Genomic DNA, 22,004 nt, shown 5'->3' with positions numbered 1-22,004 from the left:
AAGGAATAGATTTGCTCTGTTTGGTTTCAATGAGCAGATATTAAGACTAGAGGTTACTAGGAGATCATTGTGTTTCAGAATAAGAAACTTCTAATAGGTGCAACTGCCCACATACAGAATCAGGCTGATTCATGAGGAGGAATGAAAACTAGGAGTTTATCTTTAGAGCCCCTTCTTACAGGTTGGCTTCCTGAGAGGCAGGCTCAGAGAAAGGGATTAGCTGTAGGATCCAGTGGTTCTAAAGCAATGACCACCTAAAGCGTGATTTCCTAAATACCAGGGCAAGTTCAAGGCAACTATACACCCCTGCCTTACCTTAATAATTTCTATTTGTAGGACTGCAGTCCCCTTAGTAATATTGAAAGTAATGGGAGTTCTACACCCTAATATAGAGGATTGAAATATGCTACTTGACCACTTTTACAATGTTACATACTTATAAAACTGTATTTTCAAACTAAATTAAAGCAAAGTTTGTATTCACAGAAATTACACATAAAAATTTTACAATTTTCATTGTAATTTATTTTATACCATTCTTTAAAATGTTGTCCTTTAAGATATTGTTTATTTATGTGAGACACAGAGAGAGAGATAACACGAGCAGGGGGAGAGGAGCAGAGGGAGAGCGAGAAGCAGACTCTCCACTGATCAGGGAGCCTGATGCAGGACTCGATTCCAGGACCCTGAGATGATGACCTGAGTGAAAGGCAGACACTTAACTGACTGAGCCACTCAGGTGACCCAAAATGTTATCCTTTAAATAGTATATCTAATTAGTGTTATTCTTTTAAAATGTTATCAGTATATATTTCAATGCCTATAGGAAATAATTTATAGGAATATATATATATTTCCTAAGCACATAACAGACAACGAATACCACTTACGACTGTATACGTGATGATATCATCGTGACCCAGAAAACACAGAAAATTAATATTTTTCTGTTATTTCTTCTGGGCATATCACAGGAGTAAACCCTAACTTGCTGAATGTGTGACTAGAAAAAATTATATCACTTTACTTGCTCAATATTTTGGAGAGGGACTGGTATATATACACAATGGAATATTAGCCATCAAAATGATGAAATCTTACCATTTGTAACAACATGGATGGAATTAGAGGGTATTATGCTAAGTGAAATAAGTCAATCAGAGAAAGACAATTATCATATGATTTCACTCATATGTGGAATTTAAGAAACAAAACAGAGGATCATAGAGGAAGATAAAAATAAAATAAGATGAAGTCAGAGAGGGAGACAAACCACAAGAGACTCTTAACTATAGGAAACAAACTGAGAGTGGCTGGAGGGGAGATAGGCAGGGGGATGGGGTACCTTGGTGATGAACATTAAGGAGGGCACATGGTGTAATGAGCAGTGGGTGTTACATATAACTGATGAATCATAAATTCTACTTTTGAAACTAATTATACACTATATATTAATTAATTGAATTTAAAAAGTAGACAGATATGGAGGGGATAGAAGAAAAAAGATATTATTTTTCTAATGCTATTAAGGAATTTCTGTTTAATAAAATAAAAATTCCCCAAAGGCTTTAGAACAAGTGCCCATCTAAATGCTATATTATGTTGATGGTAACTAAACATAATAGAAGTACCTGTTAAATACCTGTGAAAATATTTGAGCCTTACATTCTTGATTTATAGACGACAAATCTGAAAATATGTGTCCGGACCCATTTTACAATGTTATGTACTCCCATATTTTTAAGGCTTGAATTAAAGTAAATACCTGCATTGTATAGGGAAGATATTCCTTGTGTAGGGCCATCACCAAGCTCCCTAGTGTAAATTTTACATTTGGTCCTTATGGGATATCAGTGATTAATTGAAGGAGACTTGGATGCTTGAACTTCCGTGGAGAAACATCTTTCAGGTTGGGGTGATCATCAGTCTTCTGGTTAAAACCTTTCTAGAAAATAACCCAGAATCTATTTAAATTGCTGTTATCTTTACTACCCTGGTACCATTTGCAAAGAATAGAGAGAAAAGAAATTTGGGGAGAAAATTGGGAAATTTGGGAATTTGTTCCTGCTAATGATTAGTTATTTGATTTTGCTCACTTAAAATTGCTTTTTTTTTTTTGCCCCCTTCTTGCCTGATAATAAAAAATACATAAAATGTGAAACTTCTTGGAGGAATCTGAGAAAAGAGTAAAATTTCACCAGCGTCCTATGAACATAGCTCATTAAAATGTTCTACTATTTTAATAATTGTTTCTCCTCTCTCTCTCAGAAAGGACAGAGCTAGGGAATTATTAGATAATTGCATCAACTCTCTTAAGTCACAGGTATGAGGAACTAAATAATAATAAAAATAATAGCTAACATTTCTGTGGCAATCCCTATGCATCAGGCACTCATCCATGTTCAGTATATTGACTTAATCTGTTTATCCTTATATCTTTAGGATATAGGTACTATAGTTATCCTTTACATGTGAGCTCAGTTTAATGCTAAACTGGTTGCTCAAGTTCATGCTTGTATCAAATGTCAGCTCATATATTTAAATTCCGGCTGCCTGACTTAAGAACCACACATCAATATTTTAGTCTTATTTGGTCTAGAAATAAACCAGAATCAGAATAAAGACTGTAGTGAACTAATACATCTGTATGCATGGCTATCTCATTGACTCCTTTTGCTTGAGAGGGCCTTATTCCCACTTTTAGGCAATTTCCTTCACTGTAATTCAGCAAAAATTATAGAGCTCTTACTATATATCCAGAATTTTATCAGGTTTCTGTAAGTACAAAGGCAAATTGGCTATTTTTACTATATAGGTAAACTTCGGTACTGTATGAGCCCAACAATGGAAACACAATCCAGAGAAGACTGGGAAGTTGCAAAATGAGGGGAATTTGGAGATGGCTTTCAGGAGGGTGGTAGAGTGGTCTTCTGCACTAAAGGGTAAGAAGCAGGACATTGGGATTACTCCACCTATTTTCAGGATGGCAATTGTGATGGTTAAGTTGATAACTTTGTTCATATTTGTGATAAAGAGTTTTTCTTGAGCTTCTCCTTAGGCATTTACTACATGTTTATTTTCCACCATCATAAAGATGAATAAAAATAACAAACCTTCCAGTTTTATTGATGTAAAGAATGCCTCTTTCTCCGAAATTGGAATTGGGATCACAGCCAATGCCATCCTTCTTATCTTCCACTTCAACACCCTATTTCTTAAGCACAGGCCTAAGCCAACTGACCTGATCATTGTTCACTTGGCCCTAATCCACATAGTCATGCTACTAACCATGGGGTTCATGACTGCAGACATCTTTGGGTCCCAGAAACTTTGGGATGACATAAAATGTAAATCAGTTATCTATTTTTACAGATTGATGAGGGGCCTATCTTTTTGTACCACCTGCCTCCTAAGTGTCACCCAGGCCATCACCCTGAGTCCCCGAAGCTCCTACTTGGCAAAGTTCAAACATAAATCATCACACCAAAACATGTATAGCATTTTCTTCCTCTGGGTCTTCAATACGGCCATTAATAGTAATTTCTTAATATCTACTATTGCCACCCCCAATGTGACCTCAGCCTGTCTTCTATTTGTCACTGAATCCTGCTCACTTTGTCCTGTGAGCTACTTCTTTAGGTACATATATTTTGCACTGGTGGCATTCCAGGAAGTCTCCATGATGGGGCTTATGGCCCTCTCAAGTGGGTACATGGTGATTCTTTTGTACCAACATAAGAGGCAGACCCAGCATCTTCACAGCACCAATCTTTCTTCAAAGACATCTCCAGAAAAAAAGGCCACTGCGACCATTCTCTTACTCATGAGTTTCTTTGTGGTCATGTACTTTTTGGACTTCATTGTCTCCTCTTCTTCAAGAATGTTGTGGAACAATGACCCTGTGCGTCTGTGTGTCCAAATGATTGTGGGAAATGGCTACGCCACCATCAGTCCTTTGTTGCTCATCAGCACCAAAAGACAAAAATCAAAGAACGACAATAAATGTGTAATTTTTCTGTGACAGTTTATGCCTTTAAAGGATGATCCAAGGCACTGACTTCAAACCAATTCATCATAGTGTAAAGGGTGTGCTCTCTGGGTTAACTGAAACATAAAGACTTAGGCTTTTTCTGTTAAGCCTGTTTATTTTGGTACACATGGCTCACAACTACATAGTAGATCATTTAAGAGTATACCTATATGAGATAATTCAGGGATTTCATTCAAATCTCATTCATAGGAATTGGACCCCTAACCCAGTGACAAACTTTTAAGTGATAAGGAAATCAGTGACTATCTGCAGGTGGCCAAGGGGAACAAGAAAAGCAGAAGGCAAGATTTACAAAGGGACGCGAGGAAAGTCTGGGGGGGGTGGTGATGTGATATTTTCATGATGTGTATATATGTTGAAAGAATCCATTTGTATGTTTCAAGTATGTATAGTTTATTACAGATCAGCTAACTCAAGTAAGTTGTTAAATGACAAAGTGAAAAACAAGGAAGACAAAACCTAGATAACCAATTTGAAGACTTTAATCACTTATTAAAATAATACGTACATATGTGTGTGTCTGTATGTGCGCACAGAATATATTTGTAAGACAGAATTTTAAATATTGAGCATGTACAAGGTCAGAGAAAATCTACATAGTCCATAAGTAAGTCTTGCAGTTTTAATTATCTAGACATAATTTATAACATCAGCGAATAACAGCAAAATGTTTACATGTAAGAATTATTTATCCCCTTGCAAAATGTATAAATCTTTGTACATTAGTACATTATGTACTAAATCTTCATATGTTAGTAGAAACTATAGACTATATATATATAGTTTAAATGAAGTTAGATACAAGGAGGCAGAACAGAACATGAATTCAAATCTTTAATTGTATATGTCAGATTCAGAAACCAGAGGTCAATAATTTTAACCACTGTTATATCCCTTTAGTAACATGAAGATTATAATATCAAATTCTGGTGGGTTTTTAAAAAGATTTTTAAATTTAATTTAATTTAAGTTTTATTTATTTTATTTATTTGAGAGGGAGTGAGAACCACAGCAGGAGCAGGGGAAGGGGCAGAGGGAGAAGGAGAAGCAGGCTCCCTGCTGAGCAAGGAGCCTGATGCAGGGCTCCATCCTAAGACCCTGGGATCATGGTCTGAGCCAAAGGCACACACTTAACTGACTGAGCCACTCAGGTGCCCCATGGTGTTATTTCATTTTTTAAAATGCAATCAAAACATTAAAATTATTATTCTTCCTATAACATAATATTAGAAGCAACACAGAATGAATATGTCACAAAGTCAAGATTATTGACAACATACTTTTTTTCCTCCAACACAGTCTGTGTGAAGAGTCTGAAAATCACATTCCTGACACATACAATGTGACTATTGTTCCTGCAGGTGATAAGATAGTCTAGTCAGTATGAACACCTCTTTTTATAAACTGTGGATAAATTACAGTAAACATTCCTTTAAATACCTAAAATAACATAAACATAAAATAAAAATAAACATAAATAAATAAAATAAACATAATGCCAGGGTTCAAATATGAAGAATGATCTAAGACCAGAATATTAAGCAAGCTGAAAGCCTGTGCTGCTCTTGAGACATCGAGTGATAACCTGGATAATGAGTTTTTGCCTGCTGGGCCAGGGCAGGGCCCAGGTCTCCATGCAGGTCACAGCTGCAGAACATTCCAGTTTACAGAAGCGTCTGAATTTATATAATCAGTCCCCACGGGTGGATCTTTTGATTCTCTGAGCCTCTTGATATTTCGATTAATGCCTCTGTGAGGCATTTGGTCACTTGGCACATGTGTGAGCCTCCCGGAGGGTCTGTATGTCTGGTGGTAGACTTGTTGGGTTGAGCCCCAGGATGGTAGTAAAGGTCAGCGGGATAAGGGGCAGGGGGCAGAGCCAAGGGGTGGACAAGGACAGGCGTGGGAGTCCAGGGGAAGGGGCTCCCTCTCAGCTCGCCCCAGAGGGGTGGCGGGCGGCCGCCAGGGTTGCCCTCAGACTAGGAAATTAGGGAGAGTTTAGAGAGGGACTGCTGTCCAGCAACCCGAGGAATGGGACAGAGTGTGGGGTAGCCACACGATGGAGTATTATTCAGCTATGAGAAGGAAGGACGCATTGGTTACATGCTACACCATGGAAGGACCTTGCAAACATTATGCTCAGGGAGGGAAACTAGACACACCAAAGGCCGCATGTTGTATGATGCCATTTATGGGAAGTGTCTAGAATGGGCAAATCATGAAGACAGAATATTGTTTATCTTTTTTAAAAAAGATTTTATGTATTTATTCATGAAAGACACACAGAGAGAGGCAGAGACACAGGCAGAGGGAGAAGCAGGCTCCATGCAGGGAGCCTGATGCAGGACTTGATTCCAGGACCCCTGGATCACACCCTGAGCGAAAGGCAGACCCTCAACCATGGAGCCACCCAGGTGCCCCTGGACCAAATATTTTTTTAAAAAACCTGTCAGGACCCCAAAATAACAGAAACAGGTCAATCATAGAGGGAGCCAAAAGCTGGAGATCCATCCTACAAAGAGGATAGTTTCCCATTTCTTTTTTAGAATACCTTTTTTCTTTCTCACGAAGCAGCATGGAAGAGGTAAGAGAAGTCATGTCCTCTGACCAAGAGAAAGAAGGAAAGGAGCCCTTGAGGGATAGACGGTGTGAGAGGGAAAGCCAGAGATGAGACAATCAGAGAAGGGGTTCTCCAACTCTGCACCTGTTCCTGCAAGGGTTTCATCCTACCCCCTGAGCATGTCTGGAGAAGGCCCAAACAAACAGAGCAGAGATTTAGCCAATGGGGCAAGAAGACAAAGCAACACGTATACACTAAACGGACCGGGTTGGCTGTCTTCTAAACATCAGCATTCTCCACAGCAGGACTGAGAACACAGCAGAGTATTCAGACAGTTCAAGATATAATGCAAAATTACCTGCTGTAGAAAAAATGGGGAATATGTGAGTAACTCTAAGGGATAGATACTTTCAACAGAGGCCAAACCCACGTTCACGTGATGTTGAAATTACCAGAGACTTTTAGGAAGCTTTGATGACTAGGTTCTATAAAGTAAAGGAAAGTAACTAAGAAGGAACAGAAAGATAAGATTTCTCAGTAGAGTAAGCAAAATTACAAAAATAAGCACATGGACATTTTAGAATAGAAAGTACTATATACCTGAAATAAGATCTCCCTCTCTGCTCAATAGCAAAATGGAGATGATAGGAGACAGTAATACAAGAAATGAGAATGAGTAACATGGACAGAGTTTCAGTGACCTGTCACACGATATCAAAATATTTAAAATATATGTAATTGGTTATTATGATAAGAAAGGGGAAAGGGATGGGGGAATAATTTTTTAAATAACAGTCATAAAACTACCCAATTGTGATTTAAAAACACAGAATTTCAGCAAACCTAAAGCAGGAATAATTTGAATAAAACCATGCCTAGACAGATCATAATAAAACTGCTGAAACCTGGGGCACCTCGGTGGCTTTTGCCTTAGGCTCAGGTCATTATCCTGGGGTCCTGAAATCGAGCCCCATGTCGGGCTTCCTGTTCAGCAAGGAGCCTGCTTCTCCTTCTCCTTTTGCTGCTCCCCCTGCCTGTGCTCACTCTCTCTCTCTCTCTCTCGCTCACTTTCTCAAATAAATAAATAAAATCTTAAAAAAAAATAACTCAAGAGAAAGCAGCAGAAGAGAAGAATAAAAAAAACAAGAGATAAATAGAAAATACATCAGGAAATGATAGATCTCAATCCAACTGTATCAATAATTATATGAGATGTTAATAATCTCAATAATCCGAATAAAGACAAATATTAAGAGTGATTTAAGAAAAACAAGTTCCATACTAGATAAGATATGTTTTCTAAATACGAATACTTTAAACAGGGAGTGAGAGATACACCACATTAAAACGTGAGCAGAGGAAGTCACAGGTGGCTGTTTTAAGGTAAAACAGACATAAAGACAAAGCAATTTTTTCCCTTTTAAAACTTGGTATAAAATACCTCACACATCAAATTTAACATCTTAACTATGTTTAAATATGTAGTTCAGTGGCTTTGGCACATGCACGTTGTTGGGTAACCATCCCTGGCATCCATCTCCAGAACTCTTTTCATCGTGTGTCGTTGAAACTCTGTCCCCATGAAACTTGTCCCTCCCCCAGTCCCTGGCGACCTCCAGCCTACTTTCTGTCCCTGGAGTCATCAGATTCAGATGCAGGCCTACTTTCCATCTCTGAATCTGATGACTCCAGGGACCTCATATAAGTGAAATCATTCCATATTTGTCCTCATTTCACTGAGCACCTCAAGATTCGCCCAAGTTGTAGCATGTCACAGTTTGCTGTGACCCTCAAAGTCCCCTTCCCCTCTTACCTCTGGCTAAAATAATGTGGTAGCTATTATTATTTCATGAGAGAAAAGAAATGGGAACTCACCCACAAGCAGGATGCATCTCCAAATTTTGGCTTGCTCCACCATTGGCCTGCTTTTGTTCACTTTTCAGAGTCCTCAGGTAGCCATTTTTCATGTTCTTCCCAAAGATTATAGCTGTAATTAGCAAGAGCAAGTTTTCACTAGAAAAGAACTGGAGCCCTCCCACCAAATTTCTTTTTTTTTTTCCTCCCACCAAATTTCAATTTAAAATGTTTTCACTTTACTTTTGTAATTTTCAGATGGATCTGATAGTAATGGAGGTCTTCCTTCATATTAGTTTGGACTTCAAATTTTACAAGTGTGTATGATTCAGAATAGACATTCTCTAGTTATTCCTCAAGAACAAGAGGGAAACAAATAGTAATTCATTCATAAAATAGTTCCAAGAGTAAGATCAGCTATATATGAGTGAAAAAAAATCTAAACTTTTAAGACATACATAAGCCTAATTTCTGTTGAAATTAAGAATCTAGATGCTGTAATAACCAAGAGTGCAGATATTGTAATAACCACATATGTAATATAAGCATGAAAATATTAGACATGAATATAAGACTTCAACGTGAGCAAAGATCAAAAATACTTGAAAAATAAACCAGATGTATATGAACGAGGCTGAGCTACCCAATTCTTGGCTTTCATGGATTTTTTTTCTCCTGGATTGGCCTGGCAAGAGTAATAGAAACCATATCCCTCAGGCCAGTGAATACAGGAAAAGAGCCCTTGAGGACCAGAGAGTGTGGGAGGGAATTCCAGAGGACAGAACCAGAAACGGCTCCTAATTCTGTGTGGGTCTCTGCAGGTGTCCCAGCCTAATCCCTGAGCACATATGGCACACATACGAAACAATGGAGCTACGTGGTCTAATACACAATCTCAACCAGACACAAAGGCTGACTGACCCAAACCAGGTCGATTGCTTTCTACAGCAAAGTAACATCTCACGAGGCATATACCAAGACTGAGAACACAACATAATACTCACAATGTCTAAATTTAATTCAAAATGACTCAATATACAAAGTATCAGGAAAATGTGACCAATTCTAAGGGATGAACACAATCAATGGATGCCAAACTTATATTGTACAGATGTTGAAAATATATTGCTGGGTAGTCATTCGGTTTGTGGTCATTTGTTATGGCAACCCTAGAAATCTACTAGGGTTTTCTTCTGATGTGTAATAAAGTATGACTCACTGAAGAAAGCTTTACCACATTCATTGCATTTATAAGGATTATCATCGCTGCAGAATTTTGGTGGCTAAGGAGTTTTAACTCCTGGCATTATAGCTTCTCACTTACAGTAAAATCAGAGGAATTCTTTACAGTATGACTTGTCTGCTCTCTTCCCTAGTGAAAACCCTCCTACATTTATTACACTTATGGGAATCTCTCCACTATTAATCCCTACAGATCTTATGAGGTTTGTTATGACTGAAGTTTTTCCCATACTGATTACATTTTAAAAGTTTTACTCCTGCCTGGGTTGTGCTCTTACAGAATAATTTCACACATTTGTTATGTACATAAGAATTCATGCTAGCAGCTTCTCTCATCTTTGTCTACACTACAATTGAAATGCCCTCAAGTGATTATGGGATATTTTTCTTCGAGGAATAAGCTCTGAGCTCCAGTGAAATTGGTTTTTCACTTTTACCACATTCATGTTCCTCCTCCAGAGTCAATGCTTTATTGAAAATGAATTCATCTGGCTTGAAATCTCCTTTTCCATAAAGTGTATAAATAACTATTCTTTGTGAATATTCTTACAATCTACTTAGGCATATCTTTGGTCAGAAGTGTCCTGTTGTGTGTCTGATATCCTGGTTTCAGGTCTACTCTTCTCAAGTGCGAATAGTCCCTCTCCTGTCTGAAAAAGTACCTGTCATAAACCAATTGGTAGAAAAATGGACAATTTGGGGAAGAGAACATTTGAATTATTTCAGATATACTCCTATATAATGCAGAAAATCCATAAAGCACACACAAGAAATAAGTAGAGGAGAATTAAAGTACACAGACAGGTGAGTTACCAGAAACTAAAGAGCTTAGAGAGGTGTCAGAGAGAATGACAGAAAAAGGACTTCCAATATTCTGCTTCATAAAAGCAATGAGCACACTGGCAAAACTAGTCAAAATCAACCCTTTCAGACTCTTGAAATTAACCAAAGGCTTGTAATAAGAGAATTCAAGAAAGTGGCTGAATATAGGTAAGCACAGCGTGCTCTGTGGCATTGAAATTGCTCTATCTGTACCTTCTTCTCCTTGTCTGTGGGTATCTTTGAAAATCAAGAGCCAGCAGTCAGAGTGAAAATCTACAGCCTAGCTGCCAATGAAGGAGAAAGAACTGGGTTGGAATGCTCCAAGAGAACTGTCACTATTTCACCTGTCTGGAAGCTCCAGAGATAACCTCAAAGCCCTTCTCTTCATTTTTCGTTACTCAGAATTAACCACTGCGAAAAGCCAAGTCAACAGGCCATCTGTCAAAAATAATCAGCAGTTGAGCTCCTTGAGGTGGTGTTAAGAGGTGGGATTTTAAAAAATCAAGCTAACCAAAACCTTTTAGAAAGTAAAATCTGGAGAACAAGCTGTCAATGGGAGGTGGGGGTGGGGGTGGGGCTCTGAATTTCGGGGGAATCTAAAAACCACAAGCACACATAGGGTATTGTGCAGACTCAGGGCTTCAGGTGTGCTGGGAAAGACATGACAAAGCATGATGCTTCGCACAAGTAGGAAGCCAAGGCTAAGACAGTGTTATAAAGTGCCCTGCGGTGTCAAAGTCATGCCCCTTAGTCCCAAGATGAGCAATGTTAACTCCCAGGGCAGGTCTCCTTTTATCTCATTTTCCTTAGTCAGAGAAACATTACCTGTGGTTGTGGTCTCTATTTCATCCACTCCCATTCTCCCATCAACTCACCCAACTGTCTTCTGTCTGTACCACCAAGAGCATCAGTAGTCGCCATGGTACCAAATCTAATCATCCCCTCTTGGTCTCTCTGTTCACTGTCTCACTGGGTTTTCAGCACAAGGTGGCATCACCTTTCTTGAAATCATCTCTTCTTTGAAATCCATGTCATTACATTTACCCAGTCTGCCATCTGCCTGACTGAATGCCCTTTCCTCTGTCTCCTTCATGTGCTTCTCTTCTCTCTCTCTAAACGTCAGCATGCCCAGGACTCAGGGTGAGGTCACTATGTTTCTGTCTGCACCCTCAGTGTCACGGTATTAAATATTATCCAACTCCCATGACTTCTGGCCTCCTTCCTACCTGGAGTGCTCTCCCCAAGGATATCCTTTTTTTTTGTTTTCCCCAAGGATATCTAATAGTATCTTACACCGGACAATGCAAACACAGAAGACCCCCCACCCCCATGTCCTGCCCTGGGGAAAAATCTGTCCCTTTTTTTCCTGCTCCAAGTCTCTAACTCTCTGTCCAGGATCCAGCGACATGAACCCTCTGTGTTGCTGTCATGAGCATGCTATGAAGGGCCACACACCCCCAATGTCAGCTTTATGCAATCATGAAGCAAGGTGAACATAATTATAAAGCTGGTTCAGGGGGCACCTGGGTGGCTCAGTGTTGAGCGTCTGCCTTTGGCTCAGGGCGTGATCCGGGGTCCTGGGATCGAGTCCCACATTGGGCTCCCAGCAGGGAGCCTGCTTCTCCCTCTGCCTGTGTGTCTGCTTCTCTCTGTGTGTCTCTCATGAATAAATAAAATAAAATAAATAAAGTAGGTTCAGGTTTCTAAACTGAGTGACATTTCACCACGTGATTAACTTGGCTTCTGACACGGCACATGAAGCAGAACACAAGACAAGTCACACAGTGAACAAGATAACATGGAGGGCAGGAAGTGAACAGACCAAACACCAAGTCCGTGGACGCGCAGTTGAGATAAGGCCTCGGTCCGGTCCAGGTCAGCTCTCAGCACTCGCTGCTGCTTCTGTTCAGTGAAGAATCTCTGTTCTTTGTGGAGATGAGTTGGGCAGAGAGCCTTCGGCAGCAGCTGCCTTTCTGGAGGGGTCAGTGTCTGAGGAGAGGATTTAAAGGGATTTCAGTGGTCTTGGGCCCCTGCAGACCTCCTCTGCCCCTGCTCGCCGTCAGTTCCCGGGTTGTCGCCAGCTGATGCTGGTCTCTGCCATATCTGGTAGCTGCCATCCACTTAGCTGCTCGTGTCATTGCTTGACACAGGCCCCTACGTGACATGAGTCGCTCCATCTTGCTCTCTACACTTGCCCAAGCCAAGAGCTCAGGAATCATCTTTAGATTCTTTTCTCCCATATCCATCACACCTATTCCATCAACAAACCCTGCCTTCCCTAGAGCCAAAATAATAGCCCAAATCCCACCACTTTTATTCTATCACCTAGTCACTATAGAATACCTATTATATATTCTATTGCTACCCATCTCCATGGCAGCAGGATTTGCTGGGTGCTCACAAACCCTCTTCATACAAGACTCATTTCCAGGGATGCCTGGGTGGCTCAGTGGTTGAGCATCATCAAGATTTTATTCAGGATCACACCCTGAGCCAAAGGCAGACACTCACTCTCTGAGCCACCCAGCTGTCACTAAATAAAAATAAAAATAAAAATAAAAATAAAAATAAAATCTTAAAAAAAAAAGACTCATTTCCCAGTCTCTCTGCAGTTACTTCAGACCCTGACTGGGTTCGTGCTGCTAGAATGTGGAAACAAATAGCATATGCTGCCTCCAGCCTAAAATGCCCCCTCAATCTTCCTCTCATAGCTAGAAACAGGGTCAAGGAGTTGGCAGTCACAAGCCATTCCAGCCCAGACTCCAAGACACCTTCTGGGGTTGTTGCTCAGAGTTTCCTTCCAACCACATTATACTATGCAGTGTGAGAAATAAACTTTTCAATGTTAAGCAACTGAGATTTGGGAGCTTTTTCTGGCACCATAGCCAGCATGCCCTCTAATGGACGCATAAAAAGCACACGTAGAGATCAACCCACTTGGACCAGTAGATACCTCTGGTCCAAGTGCTTGAACTGGGTGCATCAGCCTAATTTACAATGTTTTCATTTTCACAAGGGTAATGAGTGTATAGATTTTAGGTGTGGGTAGCACATTTACAAGACAATCCCTGCATTCCCCTCCTCCTGCTCCTGGAAAACCCTATCTATTCCCAAACTGTCCTTCCCTTGCTCACCTCCATGGTTCCCTGGGCTCCATGGCCTTGGCTCAGGGCTAGGGCAGGAAAGGAACCATGAGACATAGTCAGTGAGTGAATCAGTCAACAGACACTGGCACCAATCCCCTGGGCCCTGGGGCTGCTGCAAACTGGGCACCAGGAGATAAATGAGTCATGTTCCTTGGTCCTGGGCAGCTCCCATAGTCTGGCAATTTCTCCTCAGAGTGACCACTCCGTGCAAAGAACTGTGCTGCATTAACAAGCTCACATGCTGCAAGTGGGACTTGTCTAGAATACAAGGGGGGGCTCACTCTCTGGGTCCGTCTCTTTCTCATGGTCCAAAGCTAGGAGAGCAGCAGAACAGAAAAGATAAGTGTGTCAGGGCTAGGATAGTGGTGTGTCCTCAGATCAAGGGGAAGGGCCACAGTGGTAGAAGACATCAAATCAGGAACACATAAAGAAAACTCGCCTAAGGCGGGTCTTCATGGCTGAGCAGGAGCTCAACGAGACAGCACGAGTGAGGCAAGGATCATGCAAGGCAGCGGGACCCACATGTGCAAGGCAGCGAGGGGTGAAATGATCCTTTACTTTCAAGGCACTGATGGCCTCAGTTTGGTAGAAACACAGGGTGTGTACATGGGGGAGGCTCTCTGGGTAGTCCGTCCCATATGAATTTGGACTTCACCTACAGGGCTGCCACAACCATTGTATAGATGGTGTCCTTGGGTACCTGGCCACAAGGGCTAATGGGGCTGAATTCCAATCACGCTCAACCCACCATGCACCCTGGCACAGGTTTGCATCTACCAGGAGAAAGGGATGCCTTTTTCTCATCTTCCCAAATGTGCTGTGTAGTCTACCAGCAGCCTTGCTTATCCTGCCCCCAACACCACAGCTCTCAAAGTCTGGGAAAAGGCTTATAGGATCTTACTGAATTTTCACAACTCTAGGGAATAGGGATTATGAGCATAATTCTGTAGATGAAGAAATAAGGCTGAGAGGTGGAGAAAGACAAAACTCTCCAAGAGGCACTGCTCAAGTTCCAGGGATCCCACTCAGGTCAAAAGATCTTGGGACAAGCCAGTGAGACTCCTGGCCATGTGCCCTGTGCAAAACACAGGCTTGATAAATACAACTCAGATGTATTGTATAATACATTATACAACATGACCAGAAATACAAATTTGAACAAGGCAAGGCAAAATCATAGCTCTTGTAATTATTCTAATATTTCCCTAGACTCTATTTGGCTGTCTTTGGGAGAAAAACTCATCTATAAAAGGATGGCATGTCCCCTCATGACCTGGCAGCAGAGACCAGGTCATGACTGCTTTTTGACAACAGATTTAAATCCATTTTGTGGACCCTCCTATGATTGGGGGCCGGGCAGCCTCCAATTTCACACATTTGAAATGTTAGAAATTTTGCTGAGAAACCAGTGCAAGTAACACGATCTGATTTTTACCTAATACTACTTGGGAAAATAAATGGGACTTCGGGGGGAAAAAAATCTTCCTGATTGAATTCTGTTTCCTGGCTTATGAAAAGCAGAGCCTGACGATGAGAAGGGGATGCCCCCCCCAACTCTGGCCAAAGTCCTTGAAGCATCCAGGCAACAAAGGTTGTAGGAAGAAGCTGTGAGTGAATTCAAATCCTGAACTAGCTTCCCGAGTACAGCTATGTGGCTTGCTGTCTGAGGATGGATGATGGTTCTGCAACACTGGGTAGATATTACTCCCATTCCTGTTTACATCTGGAACGTTAATTAGATACATAAAAGTCATCAATACTAGTACCAAAAATACATAAGCTGTTTATGAAACAAGTTGTTAAGGGGCTTTTTTGTTAAGGGTCTTTTTTCCCCCCAGTAACCAAGCCAGTTTACAGGTAGCCACTGCTCCGTGACTTCTAGAGAAAGCTTTGAGTACAGTTTCGGCGCCATCTCGTGTCTAGTATTGAGATCAGCACATCCAAACAAGGAAAAAATACATAAGAGCAGGGAGGTATTAAGGAGTTGATCTATTCTGGCAGGGGTGAGCAGCCAGGCGTTCCTGAAAATTTAGGGAGAGGAGGGAGGTGCAACTGGAGAAGTAGGCTGGGGCCAGCTCCTGAAGGAAGCTCACAGGCACTGAAGGGGTGTGAGCACCTCAGTGCTGTCATCAAATGTGTGTTTCTGAACAATTCAGCTGTAGGCACATAGGCATGGGCTTCAAGGAGGCATCAGGCGCTTATGCGGGTCAGCATGTGCAAGACTATGCTTACCGTCTCAATTCTTGGGCCAGATCATAGGAATAGCTGCTTTCTACCAGAATATAAATAGGGATTATTGGCTGATCTGCTCACATCTCTACCCACACTGCCTACAACTGTGCCTGGGACATAACAGAGCTATGCATGAGTGTATTTAATCATCCCAAAGTAATAATGGCTTCTAATGTCAATACACAAAAGTGTTTTTTTTTTCAATATAGAACAGCTCAGAAGCTACTTTTATAAAGCACCCTTTCCTTTAAAAGATCCTTTTAAAGATAATATGATAATACTGTCCACATGCAGATTCCCCTACCCCACCCCTCGTCAAGGTGTCTCTTTAGAGGATAAGGGATGTGCTCTGACTTTTCATCAGCCTGTTGGGCAGGCATCATCAGCTTCCCAATCTTGCAAAAGAAAACAAGGAGGCTTGGAGAGGTGGCTCTGCCAAGGGCCAAGGCCCCCTTCCCGTCCGTGACTCTCTGGGACCAGCAAGGCTCCACTGTGCCAGCGGTCACACAGTCACACAAGCCCCCTCTGGACCACCAGGTTACAGCATCTCCTGCACCCAGGGAAGTGTCCTCAGCCCAGCCTGAGGGGCCGTTATACCTCCAGAAAAACAGCCTTTCAAGGGACAGTCCCCAGGACAAACCCCAACCAGAGAGGCAACAGTCAATCCCACAAGAAACTATGACAAGTCTCTATCACTCCCCGAGGGGAAGGCCTTAAGAAAGGCTGCACGCCCCAGCATCTGCTGCCCCCGGCATTGCCCTCATTTTACAAATGGGGAAACCGAGGCCACCAAAGGCAGAGAGTCTCTGTGAGAGTTGCTTCGTGGGCTGAGGAAACCGGAGGTGGCTTTCCCCTGGGCCTAGAGCGGCGGGGTGCAGAGGAGCTGTGCCTGCCACAGTCTCCGGGGGCTGCCTCCGGGCCGCGCTCCCACCGCTTCCGCGAGGCCCACCCACTGGGCCTGGCCCCTGGCCCCCTGCTCGGCTCCACGGCCCCTGCTTGGCCAGACCCTTGGCCCCCTGGCCCACGGGCTTGGCCCCTTGCAGCCAGGAGGACACCGTATCTTCTCACCGTCGCCCTCTCTCGCCCCAAGGCCACGTGCCGGGCCGGGCCAGGCCCTATGTGACCCACTTTGGGTTGTGTGGCTCACAGCTGGGCTTTACTGGGCGCCCCTCGTCCCCTTCTTCAGTCACATACGAAGCCCCCCAAACACCTGCCAACTCCTCTCATACCAGGCTGCTCGGAGGGAGTTGGTCCCACCCGACCCCGCAGGGTTTCCATCCTCTCAGAGGCCAGGCGGACTGAGGGACAGTTCTGGGTTCTGACATTTGGTGGACTTGGCATCTTGTCCAGGACCCCCACATCACATGTGGATGACCCTTGGGGGCATGTCTCCCCTCTGAGGCTCAGTCTATCTGCAAAATGAAGCTGCTGATAATTCCACTTTCCTGGGGCTCCTGGGAGGACCAGGGAGCCCTTGAGCACGTGTTGAGCACCGTCTGTGTGCTGAGCGAGTGTAGACGCAGAGGAGACCCTGGCCTAGCATCCTCCAGGAGCACACAAGCCTAACCAGGGCATTTTTCAGAAGACCAGGTCCTGTGCTCTGCTGTAGCTGTGTGGCTCTGAGCACGTCACTTAGGTGCCCCAAACCCGAGTTTCTGCTCTCTCAGGCAGGCATAGCTCCTTAGCATGCAAGAGCCATCGGTGCTTGCCCTGCCCTCCAGCCCAGGATGTCTCAGGATGAGGCTGCAAAGGCGTCCGTCCCCTTACCCGTCTTTCAGAAGGTTGACTTGGGGTAAGGATAGCCTCTCACAACAGCCCTCTGTGCAACTAATATTCATTCTAGAAACATTTAATAGCTTTGAACTCTGCAGAGACAGAGCAACAGTTGGGTACTTGAGTTGCGGGCTGCCGAGACAGAATTTACTAATTTAAATTAAAACAATTGTTACAAGGACGCTGGGAAAGTAGTGGAATAAAGGAAGCCTGAAGACAAGGGTCAGGAGCACCTGGGTGGCTCAGCGGTTGAGCATCTGCCCTCAGCTCAGGTCGTGATCCCAGGGTCTTGGGATCGAGTCCTGCATCAGGTTCCCCATAGGGAGCCTGCTTTTCCTTCTGCTTCTGTCTCTGTATTTCATGAGTAAATAAATAAAATCTTTTAAAAAAAAGAAAGAAAAAGATGGGTCAGTAAAGCAGGAGCTGGGCTGTCTCAGGTGGTTTTGTATCTGAAACTTCTGAACTGTCACTCCTGGATGCTACTGCTCTATGAAGGTATTCCAACCCTTTCTACTATCTGACTGGGCTGTCACTGCTAGACTCTATGTGTCTGGAGAAACAATCTCATTAGTGGTGCCTAGGTGTCTGGACATTCTTCACATTGACCTGAGCAGGTTTCAAAGGATGAATAAAAAGTAGCTAAAGGGAAAGGGAAGGGGACCTTCCAGGCAGGAGCTGCATGTACGGGGCTTGTCCAGCATAGGGCAGGAATCTTGGGGCCAACTCAGAATTCTGCTTGCCACACTGTGCCAGGTGCTTTCCTGGTCATCTTATTCAATGCTCACCAAAACTCTACAAAAATAGGTATTATTAATTTTTTGGAAAATGATTTTATTTTCTTATAAAAATGCTAAATACGTTTTACAAAGAATTCAACTATAGGCAGAATGGTGCAAAAATGAAGGGGGTAGGATATCACACATATTTCAGCACTCCAGATATTCAGGATTAATGCTAGGCAATATCATTCCAGATATCTTTGTAGGCATATATATTGCAGGGGGCAAGAAGGAGAGAGAAAGAAGGAGGAAGTTTGGGTGGAAGGAAGGTGGGGAGGGAAGAAGGAAGGAAGGAAAAGAAACTTTAGAGTCGATCACACTCTTCAAGCAAATTTTTCTTTATTTCCACTTGTGATGTTTATTGTAATAATTATACAAATATAAGGTCAGGTCCTGAATTTTCATTTAATACTGTATCATGAAAACCTTCCAAGTCTTTAAATAAGGTTTGGAAGCAGCGTTATAATGGCTGTATAATATTCTATCAAATTCATGAATTATAAATCATAATGTATTTTATTACTTACCTATAGTTGGACATTTTGATTATTGCTAATTTTCACTACTATAAATAACACTGCAATAAAAGACAGTGTTTAGGCATCTGTATAGACATCTTTGTATAGACATCTGTGAACCCATCTCTGATTATTTCTTTAGAAGTAGCACTATTGACTTAAGGACTGTGAATATTTCTGAGATAATTCTCAGTTTGCTTTCCTAAAATAAATATCAATTTATAACCTCACAAAGGATGCATGAATACTTGTTTTAATGAGCAGTGAGAATTAACATTTAAAGTATACTTTGCCGGGGCGCCTAGGTGGCTCAGTCCGTTAAGTGTCTGCTTTTGGGTGAGGTCATGATCCCGGAGTCCTGGGATTGAGCCTTGTGTCAGACTCCCTGCTCAGTCAGTGGGAAGTCTGCTTCTCCCTCTTCTCCTCACCCAGCTTGTGCTTTCCCTTGCTCTCTCTCTCAAATAAACAAGTAAAATATTTTTTTAAAAAGTATATTTTGTCAATTGTATAGATAATAAATAGTATTTTATTGTGGCTCTAATGCATATTTCTCTAGTAATGAATTTGGTAATTTTTATTATATTTGTTGTAATTACTGTTTTTTCTATCCATAATTGTCTATTCATGTTCTTTATTAGAATAAAAGTGACTTTTTAGAGATTTTTATTATGTATTAAGGATAGCTACCTCTTGTCAAAATTATTTTTACCCAACTATTTACTTTTATATTGTTTGTGTTCTGTTTTATGATGTATTGATGTTTTAACCTTATCACATCATTTTTTCCTTTGTCATCTCTTTCATTGCCTTTTCCTTAGAAAGTTCCCTTTTACCTTTGTACCAGTTAACAAGACACATTCGTTTTTTGTAGTATTTTAGAGTTTCATCATTTACACTGAAATCTTTAATAAACGCATCAGTATGGTATAAGTTGAATGCTTTTATTATTAGATACATTTCCAAAAGTCTTTGCTAAGTAAACCGTCCATCTCTTTGGCATTTGTTTATGATGCTTCTTCACAATACACCTATTTCTTATTCTGTGTGCTAAATTTTAAAAATAAAATATGGAGCTGATTTATCCTCAAATTTAACAAAAGAAAAAGAATTTAACTGAAATCAAAGCAGTTGCTAACTTGACCCACTGCTCCATTGTTTTGTTACTGTATCAGATATTGTTTCCTACAAGACCCCCTAAGATTATGAAGAACATTAAGAAGTTGGGGGGGGGGTTGTATATTTGTTTAATTTACATGTTTCACTCTCACTTCTATTTTTCCCTACTGTGAAGGGTGAGAAAAGTTAAGTCCCTCGCACTCTCTTCCCTGCACACGCCCAACACTCTGTGGCTGGGTTATTGTTTTTATAATGCCCAGGTCTGTGATAATCACATTTGCTCTCTCACCTCCCTTCCCTTAGATGTTCAGACCTAGTTCTGGGTTCATTTGGAAGCATTACTTTGCATTTTCCCTCTCTGAGTTCCCGGACTAAATCTATCTCTTGGTTGGCAGAGGTCCACTTACAAATGTGAAATCAGGCTTGTTCAAAGACACCTTGCCCATGGCAAATCAGTGCAGGAGTTAAGATTCTCATATACTCGCCTGACTCCAGAGACCATGCTCAGGAGAGCAATGGGAGCCAGGAGCTTTCAGTCTTGGGAGGAAGGAGTGAGGCACTTTCCTTTCTGGAACCTTCTAGAGGTCAGATTTGGGGCTGGGCAGGCTTTCCAGGGTACCTAGAGGGCTGACAAGGGAATTAATGACACAGGCTGCTGGTCCTCTTGGCATAGATTTAACTGGAGTCTGACAACTATGAACAGAAAGAACAATGAGTGTGCTTGATTTGGGGGTGCATATAGTAAAATTGGAATGATACAGAAATTAGCATGGCCCCTGTGCAAGGGCGAGACACAAATTTGTGAAGCAAAGATAGTAGAACAACAAGGAAGCCCAAAGCATCGGTTTTCCTTCTATTAGAAACAAAAAAAACCTCCCTAACCAGGAGCCTAAACAACAAGAAGTCTATTTTCCTTTCACTTGGGGGAAAAATGAAAGCCCAGAGGTGCAGTCTGGGCTGCAATGGCAGTTCACCCACGCTGGCAAGTCCTTGTTTTCCATGCTGGCAAGTTCTTGTTTTCCATTCTGCCGTTCTTCAGGATGGCAGCCAGAGGTCCACAAAGAAGGGCAAATTCAAGGGACTAAGAATCTGGGACTTCCACCTACATCTCAGTGGTCACAACAGAGTCCTGGCCACTCCTAGCAGATCCAGGTGCTGGGATATATCCTTTTTTTTTTTTTTTTTTTTTAAGATTTTATTTATCCATCCATGAGAGACACAGAGAGGGGCAGAGACACAGGCAGAGGGAGAAGCAGGCTCCCTGTGGGGAGCCCGACGTGGACCAGGACCCCGGGATCACACCCTGAGCCAAAGGCAGATGCCCAACCCCTGAGCCACCCAGGTGCCCCAAGCAAGGGATGTGTCATTTTTAAAGTCTGTCCAAAGACAGGAGCTTTGTCTTGTGATAACAGATGTTTCACTTTATAACCTATGGTAAGCCGCACTTACTCATTTGCAGATGTTTGTTGGAAGTGCCACGTGTGGGTTGGGCACAGCGCTCACTGTTGTGTGCACTGTGGTGAAGTGACAAAGGTCTGCTCACATGTGTCACTTGGGGTGCTCATTATGTGCAAAAGACATACTACGTATTATTCCTTTTATTTCTTGTAACAGCACTGGAATGTTAAGTACTAATTCCCAACAGCACTGGAATGTTCAGCACTATTATTCCCATCTATGCACAAGTAAACCGAGGCTTTGGGAGGCTAGTGATCTATTTGATGGTCGATAATTATATAAAAGAGCCAGAATCCAAACCCGTGTTGATCTCCTCCAAAGCTTTGGCTCTTAATATTATTTTTCTACACCAGTGATTTCCATGCCTGGCTGCATCCAATGCCTGGGACCTATCCCTCAGATTTGGATTTAATTGGTTGGAGGTGAAGCCTGGGTATCAGTCAACTTGTATTA

General features: G+C 42.1%; 1 protein-coding gene and 1 non-coding gene across 2 annotated transcripts; both read left to right on the top strand.

Moving 5' to 3' along the window:
• The first annotated feature begins 3,094 nt into the window (after positions 1-3,094).
• On the top strand, positions 3,095-4,021 carry LOC106560070 (vomeronasal type-1 receptor 90). The gene has a single exon (XM_038565256.1). It carries the CDS (start codon positions 3,095-3,097, stop codon positions 4,019-4,021), a length of 927 nt encoding a protein of 308 aa, XP_038421184.1.
• A 16,789-nt stretch (positions 4,022-20,810) lies between these two features.
• Positions 20,811-20,914, top strand: LOC119864834. The gene has a single exon (XR_005375317.1). It is a non-coding gene; the product is annotated as a U6 spliceosomal RNA (small nuclear RNA).
• Positions 20,915-22,004: the final 1,090 nt, after the last annotated feature.

The sequence above is a fragment of the Canis lupus genome, chromosome 20, assembly GCF_011100685.1.
Source record: "Canis lupus familiaris isolate Mischka breed German Shepherd chromosome 20, alternate assembly UU_Cfam_GSD_1.0, whole genome shotgun sequence".
In the NCBI taxonomy this organism is placed as follows: Eukaryota; Metazoa; Chordata; class Mammalia; order Carnivora; family Canidae; genus Canis; species Canis lupus.
Note: the sequence above shows the minus strand (reverse complement) of the source record. Positions and strands in the feature narration are given on the sequence as shown.

What these genes read in the sequence shown, in the direction of transcription:
- LOC106560070 (XM_038565256.1), top strand. Translation starts at nt 3,095, where the DNA reads ATGAATAAAAATAACAAACCTTCCAGTTTTATTGATGTAAAGAATGCC.